The sequence below is a fragment of the Excalfactoria chinensis genome, chromosome 1 (assembly GCF_039878825.1).
Source record: "Excalfactoria chinensis isolate bCotChi1 chromosome 1, bCotChi1.hap2, whole genome shotgun sequence".
In the NCBI taxonomy this organism is placed as follows: domain Eukaryota; kingdom Metazoa; phylum Chordata; class Aves; order Galliformes; family Phasianidae; genus Excalfactoria; species Excalfactoria chinensis.
In genome coordinates this window covers 144882006-144909303 of record NC_092825.1, presented here as the reverse complement: position 1 = coordinate 144909303, position 27298 = coordinate 144882006, and the positions used below count along the sequence as shown (strand labels likewise).

Below are 27298 nucleotides of genomic sequence, written 5' to 3'. Positions count from 1 at the left end.
AGACTGCAAGAGAGCATACCCACCCAAGAGAGTATACCCACATCACCCTGTACTGACCTCCATCATTTGACAGTGATTACTTCAGCAGCAGTCCACTCAAGTTTAGAAGATAAATAAACAAGCACATGGTATCTCTGTTTTATTTAAGTCTGAAACTAGAGGCCACTCAGCTAAATATCTTGGAGATGAAAGAACAACTATGAGGATTAAACAGGTGTAATTCTCATATAATGAAAAAGTGAGGTGCTTTCTCATGCTCAGATTTGTGGGATGTCTCAAAGGCTCCTGCTAATTTCAAAAACTATTAGAATGCAGGAATTAAAAAGTAAAAAAATATGACATATCTTTGTTAAAACTATCCTGGTTTACTTAACTTCTGCAGGGTCTAAACATACGTTCTTGTTTGCTGGAAGAACAAAATAATTTTGGACTTGGGCTAAGAAGACATTTCTTTGTAAGCAAGTTGTTCTATCAAGCTGTCTGTTCCTACAGCAGGAGGATTTCTGCTAGCAGAAACAAAATGATAGTACTGAACAAAAGCAGACCCCATTTTTCATAGCCTTGTCTGTAGAGAAGGCTCAATTATTCCCCTGCTGCTCAGGGAGAGGAGCTCAGATGAGAGAGGAGTGGAGGCTGATTGCACTGCGACTGTTGGAGAAAAAAGGGAAGTAAATCAGCACTGGTTTTACTTCCATTGCGTCACCATGTTTGCAAGGCTGCACTCCACGACTGCATCCACACTGTCAAGTGCATCCAGCTCTACTGAAAGTGTTGAAGTACCGGGAAGGGTCCAACAGCAAAGTAGAATATTAAAGGCATGATGAGTCCTAAAAGTTGATGTAGGTGAAGACCTGCATTCAAAATCTACTGGAATAGTGCTGGAGGTTGTTTAGGGCAAAGATATCCAAACTTGATGCTGTACTGAGTACTAGTTTTGAACTAGTTTTGAACCTAGAACAGTGCACCAGTGTGCTCATAGAAGGAATAAAAATATCTATTAATCTTTTTATATGCCCTCAGCATCTCTGTAGCTGTAGGTCATCAAACCTGTAGTTTATACACGACTACAGCACATTCCACTGAAGTTTTCTTCAGCCTTTTAGACTCACAATAAATGGGTTTAGTGCTACGGCATGAAATGCAAAAGTCTGAACTGAGCATCAGAAGCCACAGACAGACATATTTACAGAGTTCATTAAAGGGATAATTGCCATATGTTGTTCTTAGCCATTTTTTGAAGAGTCTTGAAGTCTATAAATCTCACCAGGGAAATGAATTGCCACATTCATCTCATCGAGTCTGTCAGAAGTTGTTCTGTGTGTCAGACTTTCAGCATTACCAGCGAAACAAATACTGAACAATACTCCCCAGTGTTGGGGAGTTACTGACATGCAACAAAATCACCTTAAATCATGTTGAGTGTGGGTAAGGTACAAATATAATGCCCATATTACTTTCAGTATATTTTTAAAACTTGCATCTGCCTTTCTGCTGATTCTCTAATCTCTGTCTTACAGCAAATGTTAGAGGCATTTGAATGTCTCTAATATTTTCATGCTGAGATTATAAAAAATAGTTCTGAACCTAAATGGATGTGTTTTACACAGATGTAAAAATCTGCTTAGGCTGTGAGATTGTTTGGAACTGCATAAAGTAAGGGATCTTACAAAAATTGTCTGTTGTGCACTTTGAAATCGGATGCCTTAGCTAGTCTGTGTAGCTTGATCTGTGTTTTCTCTTTCAGGTGGGTCTTGACGGAGCCTATATACTAATTATTTCTAATTTTCAGCCAGTAATTTGAATTAAAAGCTTGTGCAAAATATAATGCATATTTTTAAATTCAGTGCATGCTATAGGTGAGACAGATTATTTGTGATTGTAACTAGGATAGCAAAACATGTACAGTATTTATCTGTAAGCCAACCATCTATCCATAATTTTTCTAGTAAATATGTCATATTATTAAGTAGCTTGTTTACATTTTCATTTCCAAGCTCTAACCCAGAACATTAACATACTTCTAAGAAATTTTAAGTAAATTTAAGAGATGTTTTAAATGTGCAAGGTCTGAGTTGCCTTGGGATTTTAATATTCATATTAAGACTCAACATGGAAATTATTTCAAATACTTAATTTAGGTCTATGAATATTTTAAAAGACCAAATGAATGTGTAGGATGTAGCTTTAGTGCCTAAAGACTGTTTGGAAATCAGTGAAGTTCAATGAGCTGGTCTTTTTATTTTCATTTGAAGTTATAATAAATTGTAGCAAATTTCATAGAGAGTATTGTATGAAAATTTTTGCTTATGTTTTGTAAATTTTATCATATATTTTTTAAAGTAATGTGAATTACTTAGGCTTTATTTTTTTTCTAACAGAATAAAACAATTAATCATAGCAGTTTCCAACCTTAGGCACCAGTTTGATGTTTCAAGCCAAAATGATTATAAAAAGTATAACATTAAATTAAATTACAAATAACAATCTACATGAAAAATATTTCAATAGTTATTGATGCTACCAGGCTAGGAAAAGACAGAGGAATTAGATAATTTATTTAAGAATTTAACATGAAAGCTTTAGTCATTCTCCTAGCATTACTCATGCTGTCAATACGAATTCATATTTACCTGTCACAAAAATTGTTATAAATGTTAATGATAATGCAACCCTAAGATGTTATTCCAGTAAACTATGTACTGGTGTGAATAACAATGATTTCTAGCCTTATTTTGCATCCTAAGAAACAAAAATATGGAGCAATCTCAAATTTCAAATACACCAGAAATAATTATCGATTACCCTTATAATAAGTAAGGGTCCCCACTGCTGGTAAATGCTGACCTTCATTATAGAATCCTATCGCTACTGTGAATAGAATGAAAAAAAATAAAAATGATTGGCCACATATTATCAGCTCTTCCATCTGCTGAGCAGAGAAATTGCTGTATAGGATTTCTGGAAACTTGAGCATGCACATGACAGTACTATGCTGCGTACAGCTCTGGCACTGCCTGGTTTTCATCACTTGGTGCTGACCCAGTGAGTGAACTCCTAGTAAACACACAAACATAAAATATGCCATAAGGGTTGCAATAGTGGTAGTTATAGTGGAAACCGCTGTCACTGACATCAGTTAGGAGGATGCCCACAGCTAGCTAGCCTTATCTAGAACCTCCTCTGACTTGTATGTGATGCTCCTTTGGTCATTAAACAAATATGACAGGTTTTTTTTTTTACTGTTTATTTTGCTCTCAGTTTAAAGTATGAAATCATGGGAGAGTTATTGTTTTTTGAAGTATGAAACAGAGTATGCATCCAACCTGCCTTCAGGCAGGCATTTCAAAGTGGTGCAACTTCTCTTGACATTACAGACGGGAACTGCATCACATCTGCAAGCCTTATGTGTATGTGTCATAGAGCATCTGAAATTGGACTAGATGCTCATACAACTACATATGCATTACACATCAACTTCACTTCTCCTGAGAGGAAGAATGTGTCCACAACTTGGTTCTAAAAACTAGAAATTCCTCATGTGCATATTCTTTATGCAATTAAGAAAAAAAAAAAAAAAAAAAAAAAAAAAAGGGAGAGTCAATCAACTTTGTCTTTTTGAACACCAATAATCTAAAATACATTCTTGTCCAATTAGCTATGAAATATGAGAGAGAACTAACAGCTACAGCAACAACTTTTTGCTTTTAAAAAATCATGCTGATTACTACCCCATTTTCAAAATCTTTTGATTTGCAAAATCAAAATTTTAGCATAAAAAAGAGGAGCCTCTGTTGAACGCGCACAATAAGACTCTACGCTTCTCTCTCTCAGCCTCTCCAAACATTTGATTTTCTGGGGGGTCACATTTGTTAGTTGAGCAGTTCAGCCTCTTCCCTCCATCAGATCTTACTGGGAGTCAGAAACCACGCATTCTTCTCAGCTACTGAGTCCTTTGAGAAACACATCCCAGAGAAGCATTTAGAGCATTTCCAACATCTGTAACCAAAACATAGCGGAAAGCATCTCTTCCTCTAGAAGAAGGTGGGATACTTTCCACAATAACTCAGAAGGGATACCATTCACCCAACCCAGATTGCTTTGATTTGGTACCCTGTCTGAGAGAGTTCCAATCTGAGATCTCAAGGCAGTCTCTGAATAGAAGGTTGTATTCTGCCCCAGGTCAAACCTGAAAGTAGCACTGAGGAGCAAGAGAACAGCTGGGGGCAGGGGGGGGGAGGGGAAAAAAACAACAAAAAAAAAGACACCTTATTATATAATGGTCAGAAGAATCACTGGAAGTGAAATATTAGACTCCTGTACTCTAAGATATTATTTTACTTCAACAGTCAGATGAGAATGGAACATGGCTCCAGACTTGATCTACTGGCTTTTAAAAAAGTCATACACAATCCTACACACTCCTTTGAAAGCATGTGAGCCTGTATATTGAAGAGAACATTAAGCACATCAAAATGCCCTGAGTGATGGGATCTCAGACATCTTTATGCTAAGTCTAGACATATTCCTGCTTAGCATGCTGTCTGCTTTGAATTCCATCCTGAGACATCCTCACTTACAGTGACAGTGCAGGTCATTCTCAGGAAACATTTTTTTCACAAAACTTAGAGGCATCTAATGTTTTTCTCTAGATTAGACCTAAATGGGTGTTCTCTGATTTTATATGTGAACAATTGTATGCAAAGTTAAGCATTGTTCTGAAAAAACAATGTGGCTTTTTTGCAACTGTCTTTCAAGATTTCTTCTGTTTTGATGTGCAGGTAAAGCAACAAAGCACTAACTCTTTCTAAAACACGTGCATATGTTAAGCCTGTGCTTAACAGGTGCAATCATAGTGCTGTCAAAGGTGGTGAGCTGTGAGCTAAACAAAGCATTGGTGAAGTACCCCTGTAATGAATCCTATTCCTGCTCTATTCTCTATCATAAAACCACTTGTGAGTAGAGAAATCTCTGTCCATTTTTCACAAGGATGTGTCCTCTCAGCTCAGGATACTCATAAGTATTTGAGAACATGGCCAGAGGGTCCTCCAGAACTTTTTCAAGTGTTGGCCACTCAACAAGTAATGGACCATTTTAGTCATTATCATACTCAGTCCTGAATGACAACACATTTGAAAGGACCATCGCCTGAGTTTATGTTGAGCGTTATTTAAGTCTAGCACCCTTTTTAACACTCTGAGCCACACTAGTTCCTTAATCATAGGTCAGGTGGGCAACTCACGTATTTGCATGAATATTTAATTTACAGAATATTTTACTTGTAAAATGTTTATTGCGAGGCAGTAGAGCTTTGCTTTTGTATTTTACAAAGCTACTATGAATTATACTATTGTTTTAGCAAATAAATTATGACATTCCTGGTGAAAGATCAACAGAAAGATAATATATTTTCAACTTAACTGCATTAGCCCATTTGCAAACATGTCTGCACCGTTACCATGCAACAACTGTCATTAACTGATGTTTGTCCTCAGTCCAAACAGTTCTTCAGAGCTTAAAAGTGAGTGTTTAATTTGTATTTTACTCTTTGTTAGGCTGTTTTAATACTATGTCCAATATGTCTAACTATCGATATGTTAAATAAGACAGTTGGCTCTGGATTTCATCATATTTGTTATGTTTCCTTACAGGAATTTTGGATGTTTTTAAGCTAGACCATACTTCTAACTTTGCAATTGACCTATAATATTTCCAAGATGTTCCTTGCTAAATAGACAGAACTGTCAAGTAATTTCTTGATGTTTATTTGTTCTGTAAAATTGATGAGGATTTGGCATCCTAAAATTCCTGTCTTCTAAAGGGTGCGCTGTCTTATCTCCATCAAATGACTCTTGCTATCAAACTGGGACAACACCACATAAACCCAAAGCCAGGAGGGTTGCAATAGACAAGGCATTATGAAAAGCAAACAAACAAACAAACAAAATAGTAAATAACACAAACCATCCAACATTAAAGCTTCAAGAAGACCTGAAATATTGATATATTGATTCAGACAAGAATCCCAACTTTTGAGTTCTTACTCTTCAATCTTAATTATGTAGATAGAGATGACACATCTACAGGGACCATAGTGACTTATTGAGGATTGGCATAAAAAAACACAGCTGTAGGCCTGACAACCAGTCTCTTAGTAAAGTACCTGCAGTTTGTGTTACACAAAAAATGCTGCTTCTAATGACTCCCTTTTACAAATCATCTCTAGATTCAGTAGGCTGAACATTTCAATATAGACAGGACACTCATACAGTGAGTCTACTTATAAAGCAAGAAGTGCAAAAAATAGAACATGTCATTAAGGATTATTTTTTAGACACTCTAAGTGATGAACAACAGATTATACATTTACTTAAAAACAAAATAATTTTACTGTTTTTTTGTGCTCTGTAAAATTGTATTTTTTGCTTTGTGGGACATTGTGGTTTACCCACAACATTAAGCACCATACAGTTATTTGTTCACTCCCTCCCCTTTCCTAGTGGGATGGGGGAGATAATAAAAAAGAAACAAAGTAGAACTTGTGGGTTGGGACAAAACTATTTACAATGATAGAGAAAGGAAAAAAGCAATAATTATGATCACCACACTCTGACCAATGCCCATGAACAGAGGAAGGAAGCCAGATGAACACCCACCCACTTCAAAACTCTTCTGATGTCATATGACGTGGAATATATCTTTAGGCAGCTTGGGTCAGCTGCTGTAATTATGTTCTGTCCCAGATCCTTGGGCCCTTTACTGAGAATGGCTTTGGCTCTGTGTAATAGCGCTAAGCAGCAACTACAAACATCAGCATGTTATCAACTTTGTTTTTCTCCTAGAACCAAAACATAGAATCATACCAAACACTCTGAAGAAAGCAATCCCATCCCAGATGAAACTAAGACATGGCATGATGTGGCAACCCTACCCATGGCAAGGGACTGGAACTGGATGTTTTTAGGGCCCTTTCCAACCCAAATTTTTCCTTCATTCTGTAATGATTCAATGATACATAAACTCAATAAATAAATAAATAAATAAAAATAAAAAAATATCACTGCTTCCTTTCTCGGTCATTTTCAGCAATACATGAGATTGAAATATTTTTTGACAAAAATAGAGATGCCATAATGAGAATTCTTAAAGTGTGCTTTTTCAGTTGAAAAGCAAAAAATTATCTTTGTGGCAGATCACATAAATGATCAAAGAGAAGTTCAGGAAAGAGTCAGTCTTGCTCTAAAGTGTGATAAAATGAGAAATCTTCTGGGAGAGCTTCTAGACACCACAAGACTTTTGATAAACATAATAGTAATCTCTTGTACTGAATTTTCAATAATTTACGTAAAAACAATAATAAAACGTGCATATCGTCCCCACCAAAAATAACGATTAGATATGTTAAAATAACAGGTTACATACAAAAATGACATTTCAGATCAAAATAAGTCCTCAGTTACAGCTGAGTTAACACTGAGTAATTTATTGAACTCAGCAAAGACACTCTAATGAGAGCAGCTATAAAGTGGTTTCACAAGATACTCATCAGTTGTAAAATAATGTGAGACTTCCTATGCTGCATATCAAGTATCAGCATCTCAGCATTGCAGTGGGTGAGAGAGGTGAACAAAATCTTATCTACATTAAAAAAAAGAAAGTAGCTATAAAGCCCCAATGCAAACTGGAATCACAGGATTCAATTAATTAATATAACAATTCCCTATGAGAAAGATTAACTGCCCCTTTTGATATATATACAAATATGATTGTCAGAGCGCCTATTGTTCCATTTCCATCCCAATTATCTTGTTGAGGCTGAGCGTGTCTGTGATACAGTGGAGCCTAGGAAGCACAGTCAGAGAGCAGTATCAGGCACTCATTGTGCTAAACAACCACCAGACAAATCACATTGACAACTGAGAGACAACTATTTGCATTTGAAAAAAAAGAAGAGTGAAATGAATTTGCCACACTGAGTTCTTAATCCTTCTAATTCTAATTCTGCAGGTAGATCAATTCAAGTCAATGGGATCACTTCCTTGAGTAAAACAGGCAGGATTTAGTTCCTACTCAGTGCTGTGCATTAATTAAACAAGGGGCAGCGAGCACTTCAGCAGTCCTACAACAGGCTTGCCTTGAAGTCCTTTGTGTCTGTTGAGAGGAAAAGGAACACACAGCACTGTGGTTTTCCTTTCAAAAGGCAGACTGTGCACACTGCTCTTTTTACATTTCAGCTTTTCATCAAGAAACAATAACAGATATTACACTTGCCTCCGTAAAGCTTGTTTATGCAGAGAAATTCACTTGTGCACATATAGTAGCATATAGATCAGTGTAACAACCCTTTCCTAATGCTGTTATTCCAGAATAGTTACACCATAAATTTCTCCATTTTAGACAGCAGTTTTGTTCTGAAATATAATCCGTATGACAGAGGACCACACTGCTATGCCTATGAAAGTTCTTACAGCCCAGGATTATTTTCTATGTAGTTAAATTGCCTTCTTGCATACCATTTGGGGCTCCCATTGAGAAAAATATATACTTGATTTTATATTTACAAAAAAGAGCGTGGAGAACATCCATGGGATTACCTCTACATGGGTTTATCATTAGCACCCACAGTGCCTCCTGTCAGTATAATTCAGCAAGTAATCCCCATCCAACAGGGAATTTGGAGTTGCATATCCTCATCATTGTATAATTTGGGCAATTATATGATCATTCTTGATCTTTTCCCTGTAATGCTTGCTCTCCTTTCTGGCCAGGGACAAAAAACAATTCAAGCTTTTTGAAAGTACAGATGGGCTTTGTAGACAAAAGGTTACTAGAGGCTGATGGGATCCCATGTGAGTAAGAGAGAGCAAGGGAAGTTGCAAGGGAACAATTGGCAGGGACAGGACCAGCATGCACTGAGAAAAACAGCAATTTATATGTTCTCTCTCATGAGATATTAGGGCTCTATCATTCCTCCCCAAGACCACTGCACCCACTCTGCCCCCCTGATCTCTTATTCCTGTGGCAACCTGGCCACCCATTTTGCCTACTGCTTTTTATCCTACAGAATTGCTTAAGTCATCAAGAAGAACAAGAAAGACATGACTGCCCCACTGCAGAAGGAAAGTGGAAATGCAGAGAAAAGCCAATGGTATGCCAAATACCTAGAGATGTTCCCCCACACTTTCCTTAAAAGAGAGGAAGAGTTACGAGGGCAGAGACATCACTTTTCAGGTTAGAGCAGCTCCTGAAAGATAGGTAAATCAATTCATCTTGCCCTAAAACAGCCACAGGATAATATATAGAAGAGCCAGCCTCAGAAACTACTTCAAACCTGCCGGCAAGAGCCTCAAATAAAATGGTTAACAAAAATCAACCAACCAAAAACCTTTATTTGTTTCTTATTTATTTTCTCTACCATTAGTTCCCCCCGTAATAGTTTTTTTGTTTGTTTGTTTGTTTTTTTTCTCTTAATCTGTAAAACCAATCTCTCAGTCCTCTCACACCTTTCTTCCCCTACCAGCTGCTATTGATTGTCACTTTGGCACAGGTGGAAAAGGATATTAAGACCTTTGTTAACCATTTCTTTGCTACTTCACTACAAGATATGCATATTTCTTCTTACGATTCTGTATGTCCTTTATTATAAGTAGGTTAAGAGCAATAGCCCAATGTTGGCTTCCAAGGTGATGTCCCACCCCTGTGACTAACAAAAAATAAGATAAGGAATATAATGAAAGTGAGGGTTATAATCCCGTTTAAGTTCTCCTTAAACAAGAGAGCCAATAAATCATTATTTTATGTCTTCCCTTTTTTTGTAGAAAACATCAGAGAAAATGTTATTAAAACCTACATGGGAATATAAAATGAGTACAGCACCATAGCAACAGACAGTGGTTTGTATCAATATTTGAATGGTTTTGAACATACCTATTGCTTGCATGGTATTTTGATGTTTTATAAAGAAAATCTAGTAAATGAACACTATGAAATAAAGCTAACAAAACTGAGGATTTAAGATTCCTTATTGTTGATATTCATTTAGCAAGGGTGAATTCAGATTTCCAAGCATTTTTTTCTTTTAAATGGCAGAAGATAGATCACATCAGGACTTCTAAGTCCTGCCACGGTGGGAGAAAAAAAAAAAAATCCTTAAATGTTTTTGGAAAGTACTTTAAGCTTCATTATCTTCAAGGCAATGCATAAATTAATCTTTTCAAAAATTAGGTTTCTTGCAAACAGGCATAATTGTCAACATGCAATGTAACATGAAAGCCTAGTTTTACTGGGATTATTGGCAAAGGTGATGTCTTCTGTAGAATCTGGCCTCTTTCAGACCAGAACAATAGTTTTGTAGTTGATGGGGATTTTCTTTTTTAGATGATTTTTTGCAAAAGGTTGCCTAGGTCTATTTTGTCCAAGCTCTGAAATATTGTGTGCTGTAACCAGGCAACAGAGCTAATGTTTTGCAAAGCACCTAACTAGCTTACTAGGCCAGGGCAGATTCATAGAAAAATCCTGTTGCAGTATGTGCCTTGCAAAGATATTGCTGCCTAGTGAAATCCCTCCATAGCACCAGGTGATGAGGGTACCACACACACCTGCAGAGGTATTTATGCATGTGCCTGTATGTGTGTACTGTGTGCATAGAATTAGATTGGAGAGGATAAAAACTCAGCAAGCCAAGAGCTAGTCAGTAAGAAATAGAGTGGGGGTGGGGGGGAGAAGGCATGTTCAAGAAAAACAGAAATTTAACCTTAGTTTACATGACATACTTGCATCAAACCAGGATCTAGGATAATGAACAAAATTGGAGACCAGGCTTCATTCTTGTGCTGTCTATTTCTGTTGCATTTTAGTTCATTCATTCAAGGCACAAATGATTAAATAGGAAGGTCTGAGGATAGCATTCATACTGTGTAGAAAGATGGAAGTGGTTTTGAGGGACATGAACGCAGTCAAAATCACCTAATGCAGCTGAATAATCCTCCAGCTATATTTCAAGAAACAGGAATGACCTTTGACGATTGCTCTGAATTTGTATGAATCAGTGGATGCTTCTCCATGCTTAGTACTGGCTGAAAGAGTCACTTCTAGCTGTGACTGAGCCAAGTAAAGGTTATTCTCCTTTGTCAGAGGGCAGTTTGGAGGAAGAGAAACCATCCCTCACTCCTTTACTTTGTTAACTTCATCATCTTTCCCTAAAGCTCAGTGAAAACTGATACTCTGAATGCAATAGGTTAGTCAGGGCTTGACAGCATACCCACTGAGCATGTGTGTAGGAAGGGGCTACATAGCATACACCTTCGTATCAGTTTGAAGCCCTGTCCCAGTCTTTCAATTCCCAGTTCTAGTCTCCCTGATTCGGTATGTTTTGTGAAGTACTGACTGCTGGATTTGGGATTTAATGCTACTCTTGGGTTCAAATGGCACTGACTGGCTGAAATCCATCCTGCTTGGGGTTAGCTCTCTCAGTAGCAAAATGGTCTTGGCTATAGATATCCCAAATAGAGGCAGGGAGTAGATATGTGAGGACAGCTAGAATCTAGTAGGTAACAGCATGGCTTCAATATTTTGGCTCTTCAGGGTTCTAGTTCTTCAGTCTTTAAAATATATATATAAAATACATAACTGAGTCTTATGAAGTCCTTAATGTTGTAGGACTTCCCGTAACAAAGGGAAAATACTGATCTACAGTGTTTTAATCAGATTCTAAATTAAAACATATAGGTTTTTCTAATGATTTAGGACAAAGTCATTTAGAATGCTCCTTCATAGAAGTTCTCACAAGCACAGAGAAAACCTAGAAACAAATAATAGAAGGTTATATTCAGATATATTCATTTATCTTCAAACTGGAATAGTTAATTCTAATTCCCTTTAATGAAAAGGATGATAAAGAAAGCTCTAGTAAAGCTATTGTCTTATCCTCTTTTTGCTTTAGTGTTGCTATTCATGGTCTTTTTCCCCTGATTTGTGTAAATAGGAGAGAATAATCCAACCCTTTCTTTTTAAGGAGGTAAGTCTTGAAATAAGAAGTCTCTAGCACCAAATATCAGTGGGGCACAGGAAAGACAAGTGTCTCCCTGAACTGGTTTCTAAAGGTACCTGTGGGTGTTTCTCTCTGAAAAAGCTGGGATACCAGAACATTGTTTCTTATGGAAGAAGAGATTACTTCATTTTCTCTGTGGTTTAAGTTAAGGTTCTGACTCCTGTAAACACTGACACATACATACACACACACACTTCAACTTGCTATAACATTAAAAAACAATTTCATTGTGCCCTTCTGTTTTGCAATACCAGTAGTCCTTCGTTGTTCAGAAATGCTTAGTCCTTCTTCACAGATACTTTGAAGTCTGAGAAATGATGCAGCAGACACTGAGCTGGTAAATAGAAGATATATAATGATTCAAGGGTCAGATGCCTATTATTTACTGTTCTTTTAGTCCACTATTATAGAAAATTGCAGCTGTGAATATTAGAAATTTTTAAAAGCATGTATTTTTCAATACATCTTTTTTCCTGCTAGGGTTATTTATTTTCAAACCAAAATATTATTTACTGATTAAAATCAATAAGTGTTTTATTGCACTTTTTACACGGTAATTTTCCTGTTTCCAATGGCAACTACAAAAGGAGTAAATACAAACAGCTAGTGGATTCCATGCTTGTTTTCTAGCTGTTACTGTGAGATGGGTGAAGCACTTGGAGGATTAACCCACTGCCATTGTTACTCACTGCTAAATTAGGGGATTATTGGTTCTGTTAATTACAGTTTTGGTAGGCCTCAAGAAGGCATTAAGACAGATGGGCTATATCCTAGATTGACTCCACTTGGGAATTTTGGGATGAAGTGGGTTTTTATAGTTGACTACATCATCCCCTCACCAGCACTAGGATCACATGTACTGTTAGGCATTGGCCGTTAGATATTGCTTAGGAATATTTTAAAAAACAAAACCCTGGTAAACTGTCTTTCTGTTACTTTTTAAATTTTATTTTGGATTTTGCAGATGTTCTATAATTTAAAACTTTCTGACCAAAAGCAGTCAGATGCTTAGGAAATATGTAAGGAAGGATTGACTGGACCACCTCAAGAGAGAAGACCTAAAATAAAACAAGTTTAAGTGGCAAAAGCAGCTTCTAATGTGGTGGAATCTATATCTATTCTCTGTCTTATGGACTTAAGGTAAGAGATACTGTGATTATGTAAGAAGAGCTAGATTAGGTACCAGGAAAAACTTTCTAATGACAGAAAGAGAATATATTAATAAAGTTATGAATTAATCTGACAAGAGTGTGCAGAGACAGGACAAGGAAAGGTGCTGAACAGGGACCCCATGGCCTTCTCAGAATGGTGAAACCTTCTGGGGCATTAGGACGGTTTTTGTGCTGTTCCTGCCAGTGAAGATTCAGACAGCAGTCCCCTGCTACCTACTGTGGCAGTACATCTCACCATTAGTATGTAGATTTTCTTGAAACTCGCCCTTCCTTTTACAAAGTCATACATATAGAAGTCAAAATAAATAGTTTGGCTGGACTACAGCTAAACTATGCACACAGCATTAGAGAACCTCCATATGTTGTTTTACAATTTGATGTTTGCATTTTCTTTTAGTTTGTGCTCCTAAAACTGTTGTACTTCATACACTGATGTACCTTCAGTGTCACAACTCAGTACAACAGCTCAAGAGAGAAAATTATAGGAAAGACAATTTATAAAGCTGAAAATTCATAAACGTTCACAAATACAGAATCTTTCCAGCTGTTGCACTTCCAGCTTTTCTGATGTATTTTCTGTTTTAGGGTAAAGTTTAGTCTGGATACATAAAGGTAGCCTACTTTTCACTCTCAATCTTTTCAAAATTTAGGCACAAATTCCATCCAGAAATGAGTAGCTCAATGATATTTTTCGCTGATATTAGAAAATACAATGCCTGAAGCTGTTATAGAGATCAGCGGGGGAGGCTTTGGGAGAGATGACCAAATTATATGAAAATTACATGCTATGAAAAGAACTGAAAATAGTGATGGGAATACTCAGACTTAGGAGCCAGTAACCTCTAAAAGAAAAAGTTTCAGCTCCAATTCTACTGAATATACTTGAAAGCTATCAGGCTTTTCCTTTAGGCTACAAAGAGGTATTTGTTTTTCTCTGTTACTTTGCAGATAGATCACAGAATCATAGAATGGCCTGGGTTGAAAAGGACCACAATGATCATTGAGTTTCAACCCCCTGCTATGTGTAGGGTTGCCAACCACCAGACCAGGCTGCCCAGAGCAACTTCCAGTCTGGCCTTGAATCCCCCCAGGGTTGGGACATCCACAGCCTCCTTGGACAACCTGTTCCAGTGCATCACCACCCTCAAAAATTTCTCCTAGCATCTAACGTAAGCATCCCTGTCTCAATTAAAATCATTCACCTTTGTCCCATTGTTATCCACCCCTGTAAACAGTCATTAAGATAGATGTTACCCTTCCATGTGCAACTACAACATGTTTTAAGGAAGGCAATGATGCCTTGAATGCTATGATGTTTTATCAGTTGGATGAGTGATTATGTTGCTGTTATGTTTAGTCGCTAGTAGTCGAGGATATGAAAGTATCAGAGCTAGAAGAGTTAAATTAATGGGTGTGTAACTGAGAAGCATACGCAGCATAAGCACTTTTTATTATGTACTTCTCAGTGCCACTCAGTTCACAGCATGCTCCACAAACACTGGCAGGGAAATGTGTCATGTGTCAGGGAATGAGCAACAGAGATTTGTATCAATTATGGATGCCAGAGGACATCTAATTATAGCTCATGAAAGGCCAAACAATAGGGGTAAAAAACAACAGAAACATTCCCCCAAGCTGAGGATGGATTAACAAGTCTTGAAGTGAACAGACAATATTTGTAGTCACTGAAATGCTTGTGTGGCCAAGAACCTGCAGATAAAGGACTGACTTAGATCTATGGAAAAGAAGGTCTCATTGTGATTGAACACGGGATGAAATGATCTTCACTTGTACAATAGGGATCTTAAATATAAAACTGTGTGTTAAGATAGGCTGGAAGAGGGAAGGAGCAGCTTTTTCCTAACTAAAAAAAAAAAAATAAAAAAAATCTGTCTTGTACTTCCAATGTACAAAATAAGGCAGCAGATGGAGTTGCTAGGAGACAGAAGGCAAAGAACAAGAGTATGAATGTGCCCTAGTGTCTACACAATAGCAAAGAGTATATGAAACAAGCCAGAGCTACAGACATTTCCATCAGCTATTACCAAAACAAGTGATGATATTTAGTCTCTGAGCTAACCTTGTAAGCAGTAAACCTGAACAATCTTAATAAGATGATCTAAGAGAATGATACTGTGTGATATTTGATGGTACTCTGCAGGAGATCTTTGTAGCCATAGAGCTACAGTATAACTCAGGTAAGAAGGACCTTAGGAGGTCTCTATTCCAACCTCTTGCTTAAAGCACAGACATTTCTTTTAATCCAGGTGGATTTGGCTACACCTTTTGTGACATAAGTTGAAAAATATCTAAGAAAACTACAGAATATATTCAACATGAGATAATCTATTGAATTTAGGAGATGTCTGTTAATCTCTGGGGGGGGGGGAGGGGGGGAAAGCTGTTAATAATCTTAAAAAAAACCTTGAATGTGTTAGTGATCTTGTGAGATGCATTGTTGCAAACACTTGTTGCAAACACCGCAATTAACATGAAAAAGATAAGATAAATGTAAAAGAGTAGATTAAAAAACATATATATATATATATTAATCTGTAAAATACACACAATAAAGCATTTGGACAAAAGCATGAAAAGCATAGAAAATAAAAACAGGCATTGGGGTGTGTATGGGAACTGCTGAATCATGGCTTGAACCTCTGATTGACCACCTGAGGCAAGCACTGAATCAGTTGTGGGAGCACAGGTGAAGGCAATTCACCTAGACCCCATTTAAGGGCCGATTGACATTGGGGAAGGATCTCTTTCTGAAGACTGCTGCTCCTGGAGTATTTCCTGCAGGCCTATGAAAGGAGTGAGTGTTTTTCATCTATTTCCAATTATCCCTTTCTAACATGATAATCTTTCCAGCTATATAACCTGTGGATACTGATCTAACCACACCGCTCTGTTTTGTTGATTATAAGGGGTGAAAGTGGGCAATGAATTAGGGAGGAGTCACCAGACATGAAGAAGTAGATTGTGGAGTGCAGGAATCTGTGAATCAGCATGAAGCCCTGGAGCTATGCTGGTACTTAACCAAACCTGACCTACAGCATTCAGCACAGTGATTAAACAAGCAAACAAGAAATAAAGCCCAGCTGGTACTATTTCTCAAGCCAAGACTTAGGAGGAAATAAGTTGTGTTTCTCAGCATTGCCATACTTCTTTCAGTTATAGGCTTTCTGGGGCTGGCCTGTTTACAGCCTGCTTGTAAGGATCCAGCCACAAAGGGATGAGTTTGTGCTGGTGCTATCACCTGCTGTGGGAATGGATTTGTGATTCTCAAGCAAGTGAATTGTGTCCTACAGCTTGCCACCCTCCCCCTCACACAGCCCAGCCCTTAGCATTTAGCATTTGGATACAGCTGATGTAGCCACTTATATACAGGTGTGTCTCTAGTGCTGGAGTAACTGTGTGGGCTGCTAAGGGAGTATTTGCAGAGGTAGCCGTGTATTTTGACAGTTCATCCCCTGGTACCATGGTGCTCAAAGGCTTGGCTGGGTGGAGGTAGTGAGAGTTGGTTCAGTTCCACCCATAATGCTTATTGGAGCATGCTTTCATCACTGGATTCAGTTCCATGTTTTAGCTGTGAGAATACAGTGATGTCCCACCCCATGGAGGATCCAGTCTGTGCACTTGGGCTACAGGAGCAACCCCAACTAGCAGCTCAGCTCTACCCGGAACTTGTGCTTGCCAGGTGCATTAACTCACTCATTATCTGTCAAGTCTCCAGAGAGAAAATGGAGACATTTACTCCAGGAGAGCAAGAGGTCACAGTCTTCAGTGCAAAAATGGAAACTTGTTTTCTGTTAATTGTTTTTAGATCTCCTGCTCCAATGGAGTGTAAATATTTGCATTCTTTCATTTGCCTGTGGAATGTAAATATGTAAATAGCAAACTTGTAGAGAAGTCATTTGATAAGTCAGACTCATAACATATCTATTTAATGTCAGTATGAAAATAAATAGTTATTAACATTCCTTCTCTTAAGGTCCAGTGGCATTATGTCTACTGCTCTAAAAGACAGAATTTCTAGGATGTGAATAAATTAGATAAGAAAAAAGGAAATGAACTGAGTGGTGAGAACAGTTTGCAGTGTCAGCATGCGTTGTGGCTGGGGAGAGTGAGCCAAGTGTTTAGCAGAAGGTCTGGCAAGGCTCTGCACTTCTGACTGGGCTGGAGGAAAGCTAAGAGGGAGCAGAGAGTAGGTGGAACACAAACATCCGTCAGGAGGATTCAGGAGTTCCTTCACTCTGTTCATGGTCTCTGCCTATACTTCTGAAGTGTTACAGATTTCACAGTATTTTCCTAAGGGTGCTGCACTGAGCAAGTGTTGAAAGAAAGACTGACTTGTATGTCAGGAAATGTAGCAGAGATGTTGGACACAGCCAGGCCAGACACATTATCTAATTTGCCAGCAAGTGCTCTATGACTGGTTTTGTGCCTTATTTCTTCCTGCGAATTTTGCTTTGTTATTCTTTTTCTACACAGTATCACAGGTCTCAACAATATTGCTTTGATGTTTAAACAAACAAACAAATCAGTACAAGGTTCTTGTTACTGTGGTCTCATTCACATTACCAAATATTGCAGCAGCCTCATTAATTCCCCTGATTACATTTCTTAAATTTTCAGTTGTTTCATTGGGAGAAATTTAAGAATTTATCTAGGCTTCCTTGTCATTCTGAACCTTAAAAGTGAATTACATATCAGGAATGTCATTTAATGGACAGGCTAGGGCCATCTGATTGGCCAGAGTTCACATCTTTGAGCAATTCAGTTTTTGCAAGGCTTTGTCTTATAAATGACCTCTTAAGTTTTCCAAAACTTTGGGCAAAATATAACCCTCTATTATTATGGCAAAAAAAATTGGAATCTTCCATTCAAAGCTGGTAATATGTTAAGAACACTGTGATAATTCATATAACAGAGAAATAAAAAACACAAATAATTTCCAAAGAAAGTCCTCTTCCCACACAAAAGAATTATAAAAGGAAAAGAAGGCAGTGAGGTGAGGTAGCGACATTTCTGCTTGCAGCCATTCTTAATTTAACTCCACATGTAACTCAGTGAATGTTTGTTAATTTATTTATCCTTCATGCTTCTGCTCAGTAATATAATGATGATATAAGAAATGTATTTTGAAAAAAAAGCCATGTGGCTTGTATGTAGATTACCCATATAGAGGACAGCTGCTGGAGAACATGATGATGCCCTTCTATCTTCTGCACCTGTGTCTCACCCACCTGGAAAACATGGCAGGCATTGGTGTGTTGTTTAAGGGTTTTGCTTGTCTTAGGGCTGGACTATGTATAGTTGGGCGTGCATCTAGATCTGGGAACTCTAATGGGCTCCTGGGGTATCTCCAGAAAGGTAATTCAGTCTTTAGAGCCAAGTCTCTTAACAGACTACAAAAAACCTTTAAGAACATCATTTGAAGAGAGGTAAAGTGATCCTAGGAACCCAGATACAAAGACAGCAAAATAGATGAATTTCAGGTACACTGCTGGATCTAATTTGCATGTATAGTCTCTCTAAATAGTGAAATGCCTGGATGTTTGGATCCAGAGCATTCTGAGCAGTGAGTAGGCAGCAGGAGTATTGCTGGCCTACAAGTGTGCCTGACATCCTCCCACAGGGGGTATGATTAATACATAGAGGTGTTAACCACCTCTATGTGCTTGTGGCCTACCACTAAGATTCATCTCCTCAAAGCAAAGGTTCTGCCTTCATAGTGAACATGTTCATTCATTCTGAAGTCATAACATGGAGATGTTCCCCTTCCTTTTATTTTATTGTTATTATTATTTTTAATATATCATTTCAGAACATACTCAAGCACTGAGAAGCTGAAATTCAGTTCCTTCTGAGAGAATCTGAGGACAAATCCACTATATCCCCCTTCTAGATAAATCCTCACAGTACCTGACTACTCTGGGTTCCTTCCGTCTCTTTCTGTAGCTGTGCCACAGTGCAATATTACCTATCATTCATTTCATAGAATCATAAAATTGTTAAGGTTGGAAAAGATCATCTAGTGCAACCATCATGTACCACCAATATTACCCACTGTGCAGTTATACAGTTGTACAGTCAGTAGGGAAACAGAGGTTAAACAGATGTTTCATATCAAAGATTATCATAATAGAAAGATAATCTGTGATAAGAGGAAAATGCTCACCAATGTTGAAAGCTCACAGTAAACTCCACAAAGGAGCAATCTCCAGAGAAAAAGATCCTGCCTTAGTGGTAGTCAGCCCTTAAATGAGATCTGGAAGAGGTGGAGCCAAGATCCACCCTTTCCGGTAGCACAGCTGAATTACCTTCACCTGTGCTCCCACAGCTGACTCATTGCTTGCCTCAGGCATTTAATCAGAGGTGTAGGCTGCAATCAACAGTTTTTCATACACCCAACCCCTTCACAGTGTGAACCAATGATTAGGTGAGCTTTCCCCTATTACAGAGATCCAGCACATCATGACACTTATACGATTTCCCATCGCGATATGTCTTGACGCAATTTGAGTGATGATAGGTGAAGGTTCATGTTTTTCTGTGAGCCAGCTGTTGGGGTACTGAGTTGTCTTAGCAAGGATTTATGAGTGCATACAGTAGTTCTGAGTAGATGGAGTGTTCTAGAATAGCTAAGTTAGGCCTGTAGCTTAAGAGTTAGTGGGCGGGGGGTTTAGGTAGGTGTGTGTACAGGTTCTCTCGCGTGCAGTGGGTGTACGCGTCTGCGCGGGATTTAGGATAGTATATAAGGAATGTGATGCAACAATAAATTGAGAGAAGACATCATGGCATCCATGTTTGTGTCTCTCCCCCAGACAGTCCCGGGATAAGTCGGTTTAATTGGCGAATACGTCAGCCAGCACTTGATCGGTATTACTGGAGGCATGTAATCATGAGGTACACGTCCATCTATGTTTCATCAGTCCCATGTAGGTCATCACAGGGTATTGCGCATGATGTGGCAGCAACACTGGAATGCTTTTAGGGTATTTTGTTCCTTCCAGTGGTCCTGGAGGCTCAAAGATTCAGGGAGAGTAATACAGATGTTCCAAAGGTACTAGGATGGGGAGGTCTGCCCTCCAGGGCAAGATACAGGCCATATTTCTGTCCTGGGTCAACACTTCAGCTTGTACCGAGATCATTTTCAAGATCATTTTCATTACCAATCTGGGGTCTTACCTGATTATCAGTGCCCATAATTTGGATCCTAAGTGGGGAGGCCCATATTGTCTGTAGCATTTTCTGGGCACTGGGTCTGCCATCTCGAGGACTTTCGTTCAGGTCCTGCAGGGTTTCATAGAGTCTCTCCCAATGTAATCAACCTGCCATTGCTGGAGAGGACTGTATCCTCTAGCAATGTGGGCTGTTGTTTTGGGCAATGATCTCGGTCTCTCAGGTTTTCTCTGACCAAACTACCCCCAGGAATTTCACAGACAGCCATGGGCCTTGCACCTTTACACCCCATCCTCTTTCATGTAGAAAGGTGGTTAACAAATCTGCTGCTTGTCCTACTGCCTCTAATGAGTCAGATGTTAACAGGAGATCATCAATATAGTGATATAAGTTGACATTATTTGGTTTCTCCCATTTAGCCAGGTCACATGCCACTAGATTGTGACAGCATGTCGGTGAACATACATACCTTTGTGGCAGGACCTGAAAGGTCCACTGCCTGCCTCCCCATGTGAATGCAAACTGTTCTTGCGATTCTTCAGCAATTGGAATACTGAAGAATGCATTTGCCAAATCAAAAACATACTGTATGTTTTAATATCTCTACTTAATGTGTCCATTAGGGAGGCAATATTAGGTAGGGCCACATGAATAGGTGGCGTGACCTTGTTTAATTCTCTGTAATCTACTGTCATTCTTCATGTTCCATCTGACTTCCACAGTGGCCATATGGAGGAATTATATGGACTATGTGCAGGTCTTATAATACCTACTTTTTCCAATTCCTGCACCATTCTTGATATTTCATCTTGCCCACCCAGGAGTCTATACTGCCTTACATTAGTAATCCAGTGAGGTTTCGACAGACAAATAGACTCATGTTTTACATGGCCTTTCAATATTGCCTGCACCGCCTAGACACTAATGCAACTTTGTCAGAGCCTGAACTCACCCTCAGTTGTCTGGAGAGCCAGACCCCATAGGATATCTATGCCCAGAATATATTATTGCACCAGGGCAATAGATACATTATATTGCCATGGTGGGAGACGCCCAACCCCCAGTTTCAACCAGGTTTGGGAGACTGGAATGGTCTGTCTCCCAAAACCTCCAATCATTAATATATCACCATTAAACCTAGTCGGATCTCTGTAAATTATCAATGTTTCTGTCCCTGTGTCAAGTAGGGTCATAACTGGACATTTTTCTGGGACCAGAATATTGTTAATTCCACGTAAGGCTTCCGGCCCTTTACCTGTGATCTTGTAGCTGACTCATTGCTTGCCTCAGGTAATTAATCAGAGGTTCAGGCTGTGATCAACAGTTTCCCATACATTCACTAAACTACGTCCCTACCCTTCCCTTAAACACCTCCAGGGATGGGGAATCAGCCACCTCCATGGGCAACTCATTCCAGTGCTTGACCACTTTTTCGGAAAAGTTTTTCATAATACTCACACTGAACCTCACAGGTACAACCTGAGGCTATCACTACTTGTCCTGTTGCTACTTACCTCAGGGAAGCGGCCAAGCCCCACCTTGCCACAACCTCCCTACAGTTAGTAGTGAAGAGTGACAAGGTCTCCCCTGAGCCTTCTCTTCTCCAGACTGAACAATCCCAGCTTCCTTCACTGCTCCTCTTAAGACCTGTGCTTCAGACCCCTCACAGTTTTGTTGATCTTCTCTGGACATGCTCCAGGGTTTCACTGTCTTTCTTGTAGTGAGAGGCCCGGAACTGAACACAGTATTTGAGGTGCAGCGTCATCAATAAAGATATTAGATTTCTCTGTGTGACTTACAGGTCAATGGATACATTACCTTTCTAGAGGTGTTCAATTGCTATTTTTATGGAACCTCACTTTATTGTTCTTTAGTCTCATTCTCAAAGTAAGTACCAGATTGGGATTTGTGGACACATGAGGCGAAGGAAAGATATGAAGTTACATTTGATGTGATTTTGGGATATGAACAGAAGGTCAATGTGAAGATCCTTCAAACAAGAAAGCAACTGGCAAGTCTGAGCATCTTCTTGGGTAGAGGGTGTCAAGCAGATCTGATGTTGCAGATTTGGATACAGAGGGATGCAGTCTATCAGAATATTGATTCTGTCTCTGTGCCCTGTCATCTGGGACAGAATTATTCAGAGTGTCTGGTATGATACTGTTTTGATTCTAGGAGAAAAGCAATACTGATAACACACTGATGTTTATAGTTGCAGCTTAGCAGTGTTGTATAAAGCCAAAGCCATTCTCAGTTAAGGGCCCAAGGAGCTAGGAAGGAACAGAATTAGGGCAGCTGACTTAAACTAGGCAAAGTGATATTCCTTACTGTATGACATCATGCAAAACAAATTCTGAAGGGGATAGGTGTTCATCTGGCTTCCTTCTGCTGCTCAGGGGACTAGGTGGGCTTTGGTTGGAGGTTGGTGAGTAAGTGCTTGTGCACCACTTGTTATATCTGCTTATACATGTGTATAGTCATAACTATTTTCCTTTCCTCTATCGTAGTAAATACTTTTATTTCAGCTCATGAGTTCTACTTTGTTTTTTTTTATTCTTTCCCCCACCCCACTGGGAAAGGGGAGGAGTGAGCAAATGACTGTGTAATGTTGGGCCACCTGCTGGGTAAAACCACAGCATCCCCTTAGGTAGAGAGAAAACGGGTCCAGTCTGAAGGCTGCCTATCTGCTGCTCATCTTTTGCTTTACACACATCTTTGGCGCATCTGTGGTATGTGGTGTTTTGCAGTATACAGTCATTCCACACCTTGGCTTCCTGCAATATGAAATCACCAGTTGATTCGAGACATGTCATGATTGGCTCTGCTGTGGCGTGCAGTCAGACAGCAACCCCATTCCATTCAGTTCAAATGCACAAAGGTAGCAGCTGCTTTGTCAAGATGCTCTGGTGAGGCAGGACATTGGCTTTTCTCTCCTCTGACTAATTTAAACCAACTTTCAAGATATTTCTGTCAGATTGGCCATTTTTCTGTGACCCCTGTTAGAACACAAATTGCTTAGGGGAGCCTACACTCCCCAAACACATCTGTTCCCTGCACTCTAAAATGTCATTATAAGTTGTTATTTGGTATGGCATTTTAATCAATGTGTGGTGAAGAGGTAATGGCTGAAGTAATTTCATCTTGCAGTAAAAAACACTTTAAGATCTTTTATCTTTCATTAGAATCTAGTGCGTTATTTATGGATGCAAATGCCATTGCAGAACAGGTTGGTACAGGAAACAAAGAAACCAGCGAAAGTAGATGTAGGATAAAAATCAACATTCAATTTAGTTAATTCTCTTGAAAGGAAAATATCCACATCAGTTTTGGCTCCAAGACATGCAAATTTATTTTCTGTTTCGGGGCTTGAATTAACACCTAGCTAAAGCAGTTACTAACATGCTTTAGTGATTCCGCATGTATCAGAACTAAATTTATCTTCTAATAAAATGAGGAAAAAACAGTCAAAACAGCAATGTGTTTGTCTTAATGAATTCCTACAGAATGGTCAGAGTTTAATATTAACTTTTTACTTCCTTGTGGTAAGAATACTGGAGGGAAGGCGTCTAATACTGAAGCATCTAAATATATTTTTCTTAATTTGCTAGTGCAATTGAAGTTATTTGGTTTCAAAGTAATTTTGAAGCTGTTGGAAACAGGTTTTTAACCTGACCAATTTGATAACTTCAAAACATGTAATGATATCAAATTAACCCTCCCTCCTCAGAGAACAAGCAGTTATTAAAATTTGCCAGATTAACTATTTGGGAATTCATTTCTTATTCTAGTTTCTGTGCTGGTGAATCTTTCCAGAAAATTCAAATAATTAAAAAGAGTGTATTTTTGATATTAATTTTACTAATAAACTTTGCCTACTTTTACATTGCCTATTTTTAAAGAATTATCCTCAGTTTTATAAAAAGAGATCTCATTATTCTCTTATAAGCAAATAGGTTGTAATAACATTTATATAGACACATATGTATATGTTTAGGACTAATTTGCACCTTTATTTAAAATTAAATCAGTTTTCCTTCTTGTTTTTGTCTATATAATAAGTATATGTTAGTGTCTTCTGCCTGTTTAGCTCTTGAAATTTCACAACAGTTTGTCTAGAAAGTTAGCAAATCTGGAGGAATTTGCTCTGCATTTTGGATTTATAACAAAAGCCCATGGTTTGGGAAGCCTGATTTGTCTTGCTATGATGAAAATATCTCCCAGTGCCATGGAAAAGAGTTGACCAGCATACAAAGTAGCACAACACAGTCTGGAATCATGAAAATACATCTGCAGACACTGTGAGGAAAAAAGAATCCTTGGTCTTTAAATCCTCCAAATGTCTTCTCAAAATAACATATCCATTCACTCAATCTGCTTTCACCTCTATTTCAGTTAACATGGTCACTAATTGACCTGGGGGATCTAATCTTGCTTTTTTCACCTCTGTAAGTTTTCTGCTCTCTCCACAAGTGTTGTTAATGTTAGGAATCACTGATTTCATACAATTCCTAGCAATAAATGTAACACCTTTTCTCTCATTAACATGTGAAACATGAGGTCTATGTCTGTACTCATAAATTGAGAAAGTCCTGAAACTTTTGGTGAGCTGGCATGGATTGGTCCTGTGTCTACTACTAAAGCCTCATAAAAAAGATAGACACATTAAACTACTTATTGGGAGGTAGTCATAGTCATAGACTGTCTTGGATAGAAAGGGATCTTAAGGATCATCACGTTCCAACTTCCCTGCCACAAGCAGAGTCCCTGATCTTTCCCATCTATAAATCTTTGCAGAGTGCTTATTTGGGAATGTGCATGCTGGTCAAGGCCAGAACCATAGTAGAGCCTTATTTCTTAGCATTTTATCAGCAGAGATAGCAAAACAACAGTGTTAGGATCTGAGTATCAGCTTACCAGTGTAAGCATAACCAGGTGGATTTGTTTTTAAGGATGTTACTGGATTTTCTTCTGGATGTGGTAGGGGCACCTCCAATGGGGAATCTTCACAACACATTTCTGGATCAATGTATCTATGGAAAATAAAATTCTTGTTGTTTTTTTTTTTGTATTTTTGTTTGTTTTTGTTTTTGTTTTTGTTTTTGGTTGGTTGGTTTGGTTTGGTTTTTGTTTATTTTTTTGCTCGTTTGTTTTTGGATGGGTTTTTTTTTGTTTGTTTTGGTTTTTTGGGTTTGTTTTTTTTGGGGGGGGCATAGAGGGAAGGTGAGTCTTTTTTTTTTTTTTTTCACAGACAGCTCTATTGTAGTTCACACTCTTTGGGAAAGAAAATCTCAGAAATTTTATGAAGGAGCAGCAGGAGAGTCTGAAAATTTTTATTCAGCAGGGAAAATTACAGTTCAGATGGGTTCAAACTCAGAAGATATGTTTCATCTAACATATTTTTTAGAATGTGGCAAAAGAGGTGTGATTTCTTTCAGGAAGAACAGGTTAACAGTCTGATCTTTCCAGTCCAGTGCAAAGAAGCGCTTAAGAGAGCTGAGGTAGCAGTGTCTCTCAACCCCAAGTAAAATTGACTTTCTTTTGTGATTTATTCCTGTAAACATACAACCCCACACCCCAAATCATGAAGCTGGAGTGTAAAAATACCACTCTGGTGTATTAAGGAATGACTTAATGCCAACCTCCTAAGATTTTATTTTCTAATTTTACCATGGCCTGCATTTTTAAGTTTTTGTCACACAGTAAGGACAGAGTCACATTCTTGCATCTTGTGATTAGCTATTTAAGTCAGCTGAGTCCCAATGCGAGGAAAGAAAACATAGCATTTCTAGTTCACTCCTAACACTTGTAGTTCATTGAATTCATTATGTGCCTGTCAGATTTGAGGCAATAGAATAAACAGACTTGCAAAGATGCTGTTGGCTCCGAGTGTGGGTCTTTTTCATTGAAACTTTTTTTTTATTTTATTTGCTACAGATCATTTTCTTCAGTGTTGCTTTTTAGGCTGAATAGAGATTTGGCGATGTTTTCTTTTGGAATGTAACACTGTCGTGTCAGGTCAAAAGGGAAAATGCCAGTCAGTGTTTCCCCGTGACTGCACACACGTAACACCATGTCCTTTCAATGAACTCTGCCATTATTCTGAGACAGAACTGTTATCATAGCTTGCATCACTATGAATATTATCAGTCATAAAAATAAGCAGCTTTTTATAAGCCTTATATTCACTAGTGAAATGTAAATACCTACTCACCTAGTAATTAAATACTATCAATTTTATCTTTCAAGAACCTATTTTTCTTTTTTCCCCCCCTCATTTCCTTCCTCCTTCCCTTCTGTATTGTGTTTGTCCATCTGCCCTCTCACATTCGATTTTATTGGGGTAGTAGGCAGAGAGAGGTAAGTAATACAGTAAGACTTAGAACTTGGAACAGGTTTATACTTACCACTGGCAGCAATTTGCCTGTATCACTTGTTCATCCTTCTGTCTTCTGTTTCTAAAACAGAGATTAAAAGTGCTTACTTTTCTTTTTTTCTGTAAATCTCTTTAGAATCTCTTTATAAAAATCTATTATTATCTCTGCTAGAATTCCTCTAAATAGTATTTAGAGGCTTTTAGAGAATGAGAAGAGGGGATTAATTCATTATTTGGTTTGCTTTGAATCTCCGCCTTTTGAATGACAGAAATGCAATGCCCATTACCTCAGAGATGGACACATCTGCAAATCTGTTAGAGTTAAGTAACGGCACTGCTTGCACAAGCTGAAATTTAAAGGTCAAAAAAACTTGCATCATCCTTGAAATATAAAACAACAGATGCTCAGTTTCCCAAGGCTTCATTTTAAAAAGCTCTGGGCCTGCTTCTAAGTGAGCCCTCACACAATTCAGTCCCTTTGATGGCAATTTATCCACCCCACCCCACCCGCCCCCCCCC

The 27298-nt window shown here is 38.4% G+C and overlaps 1 protein-coding gene across 1 annotated transcript in view; it reads left to right on the top strand.

Moving 5' to 3' along the window:
• Window positions 1–10501: 10501 nt before the first annotated feature.
• Window positions 10502–27298, top strand: part of SCEL (sciellin) — a 95705-nt gene continuing 78908 nt past the window's right edge. The window contains exon 1 of the mRNA XM_072344898.1: window positions 10502–10603. Coding sequence (XP_072200999.1) covers window positions 10577–10603 — 27 coding nt within the window. The 5' untranslated portion in view covers window positions 10502–10576. The remainder of the gene's footprint in view (window positions 10604–27298) is intronic.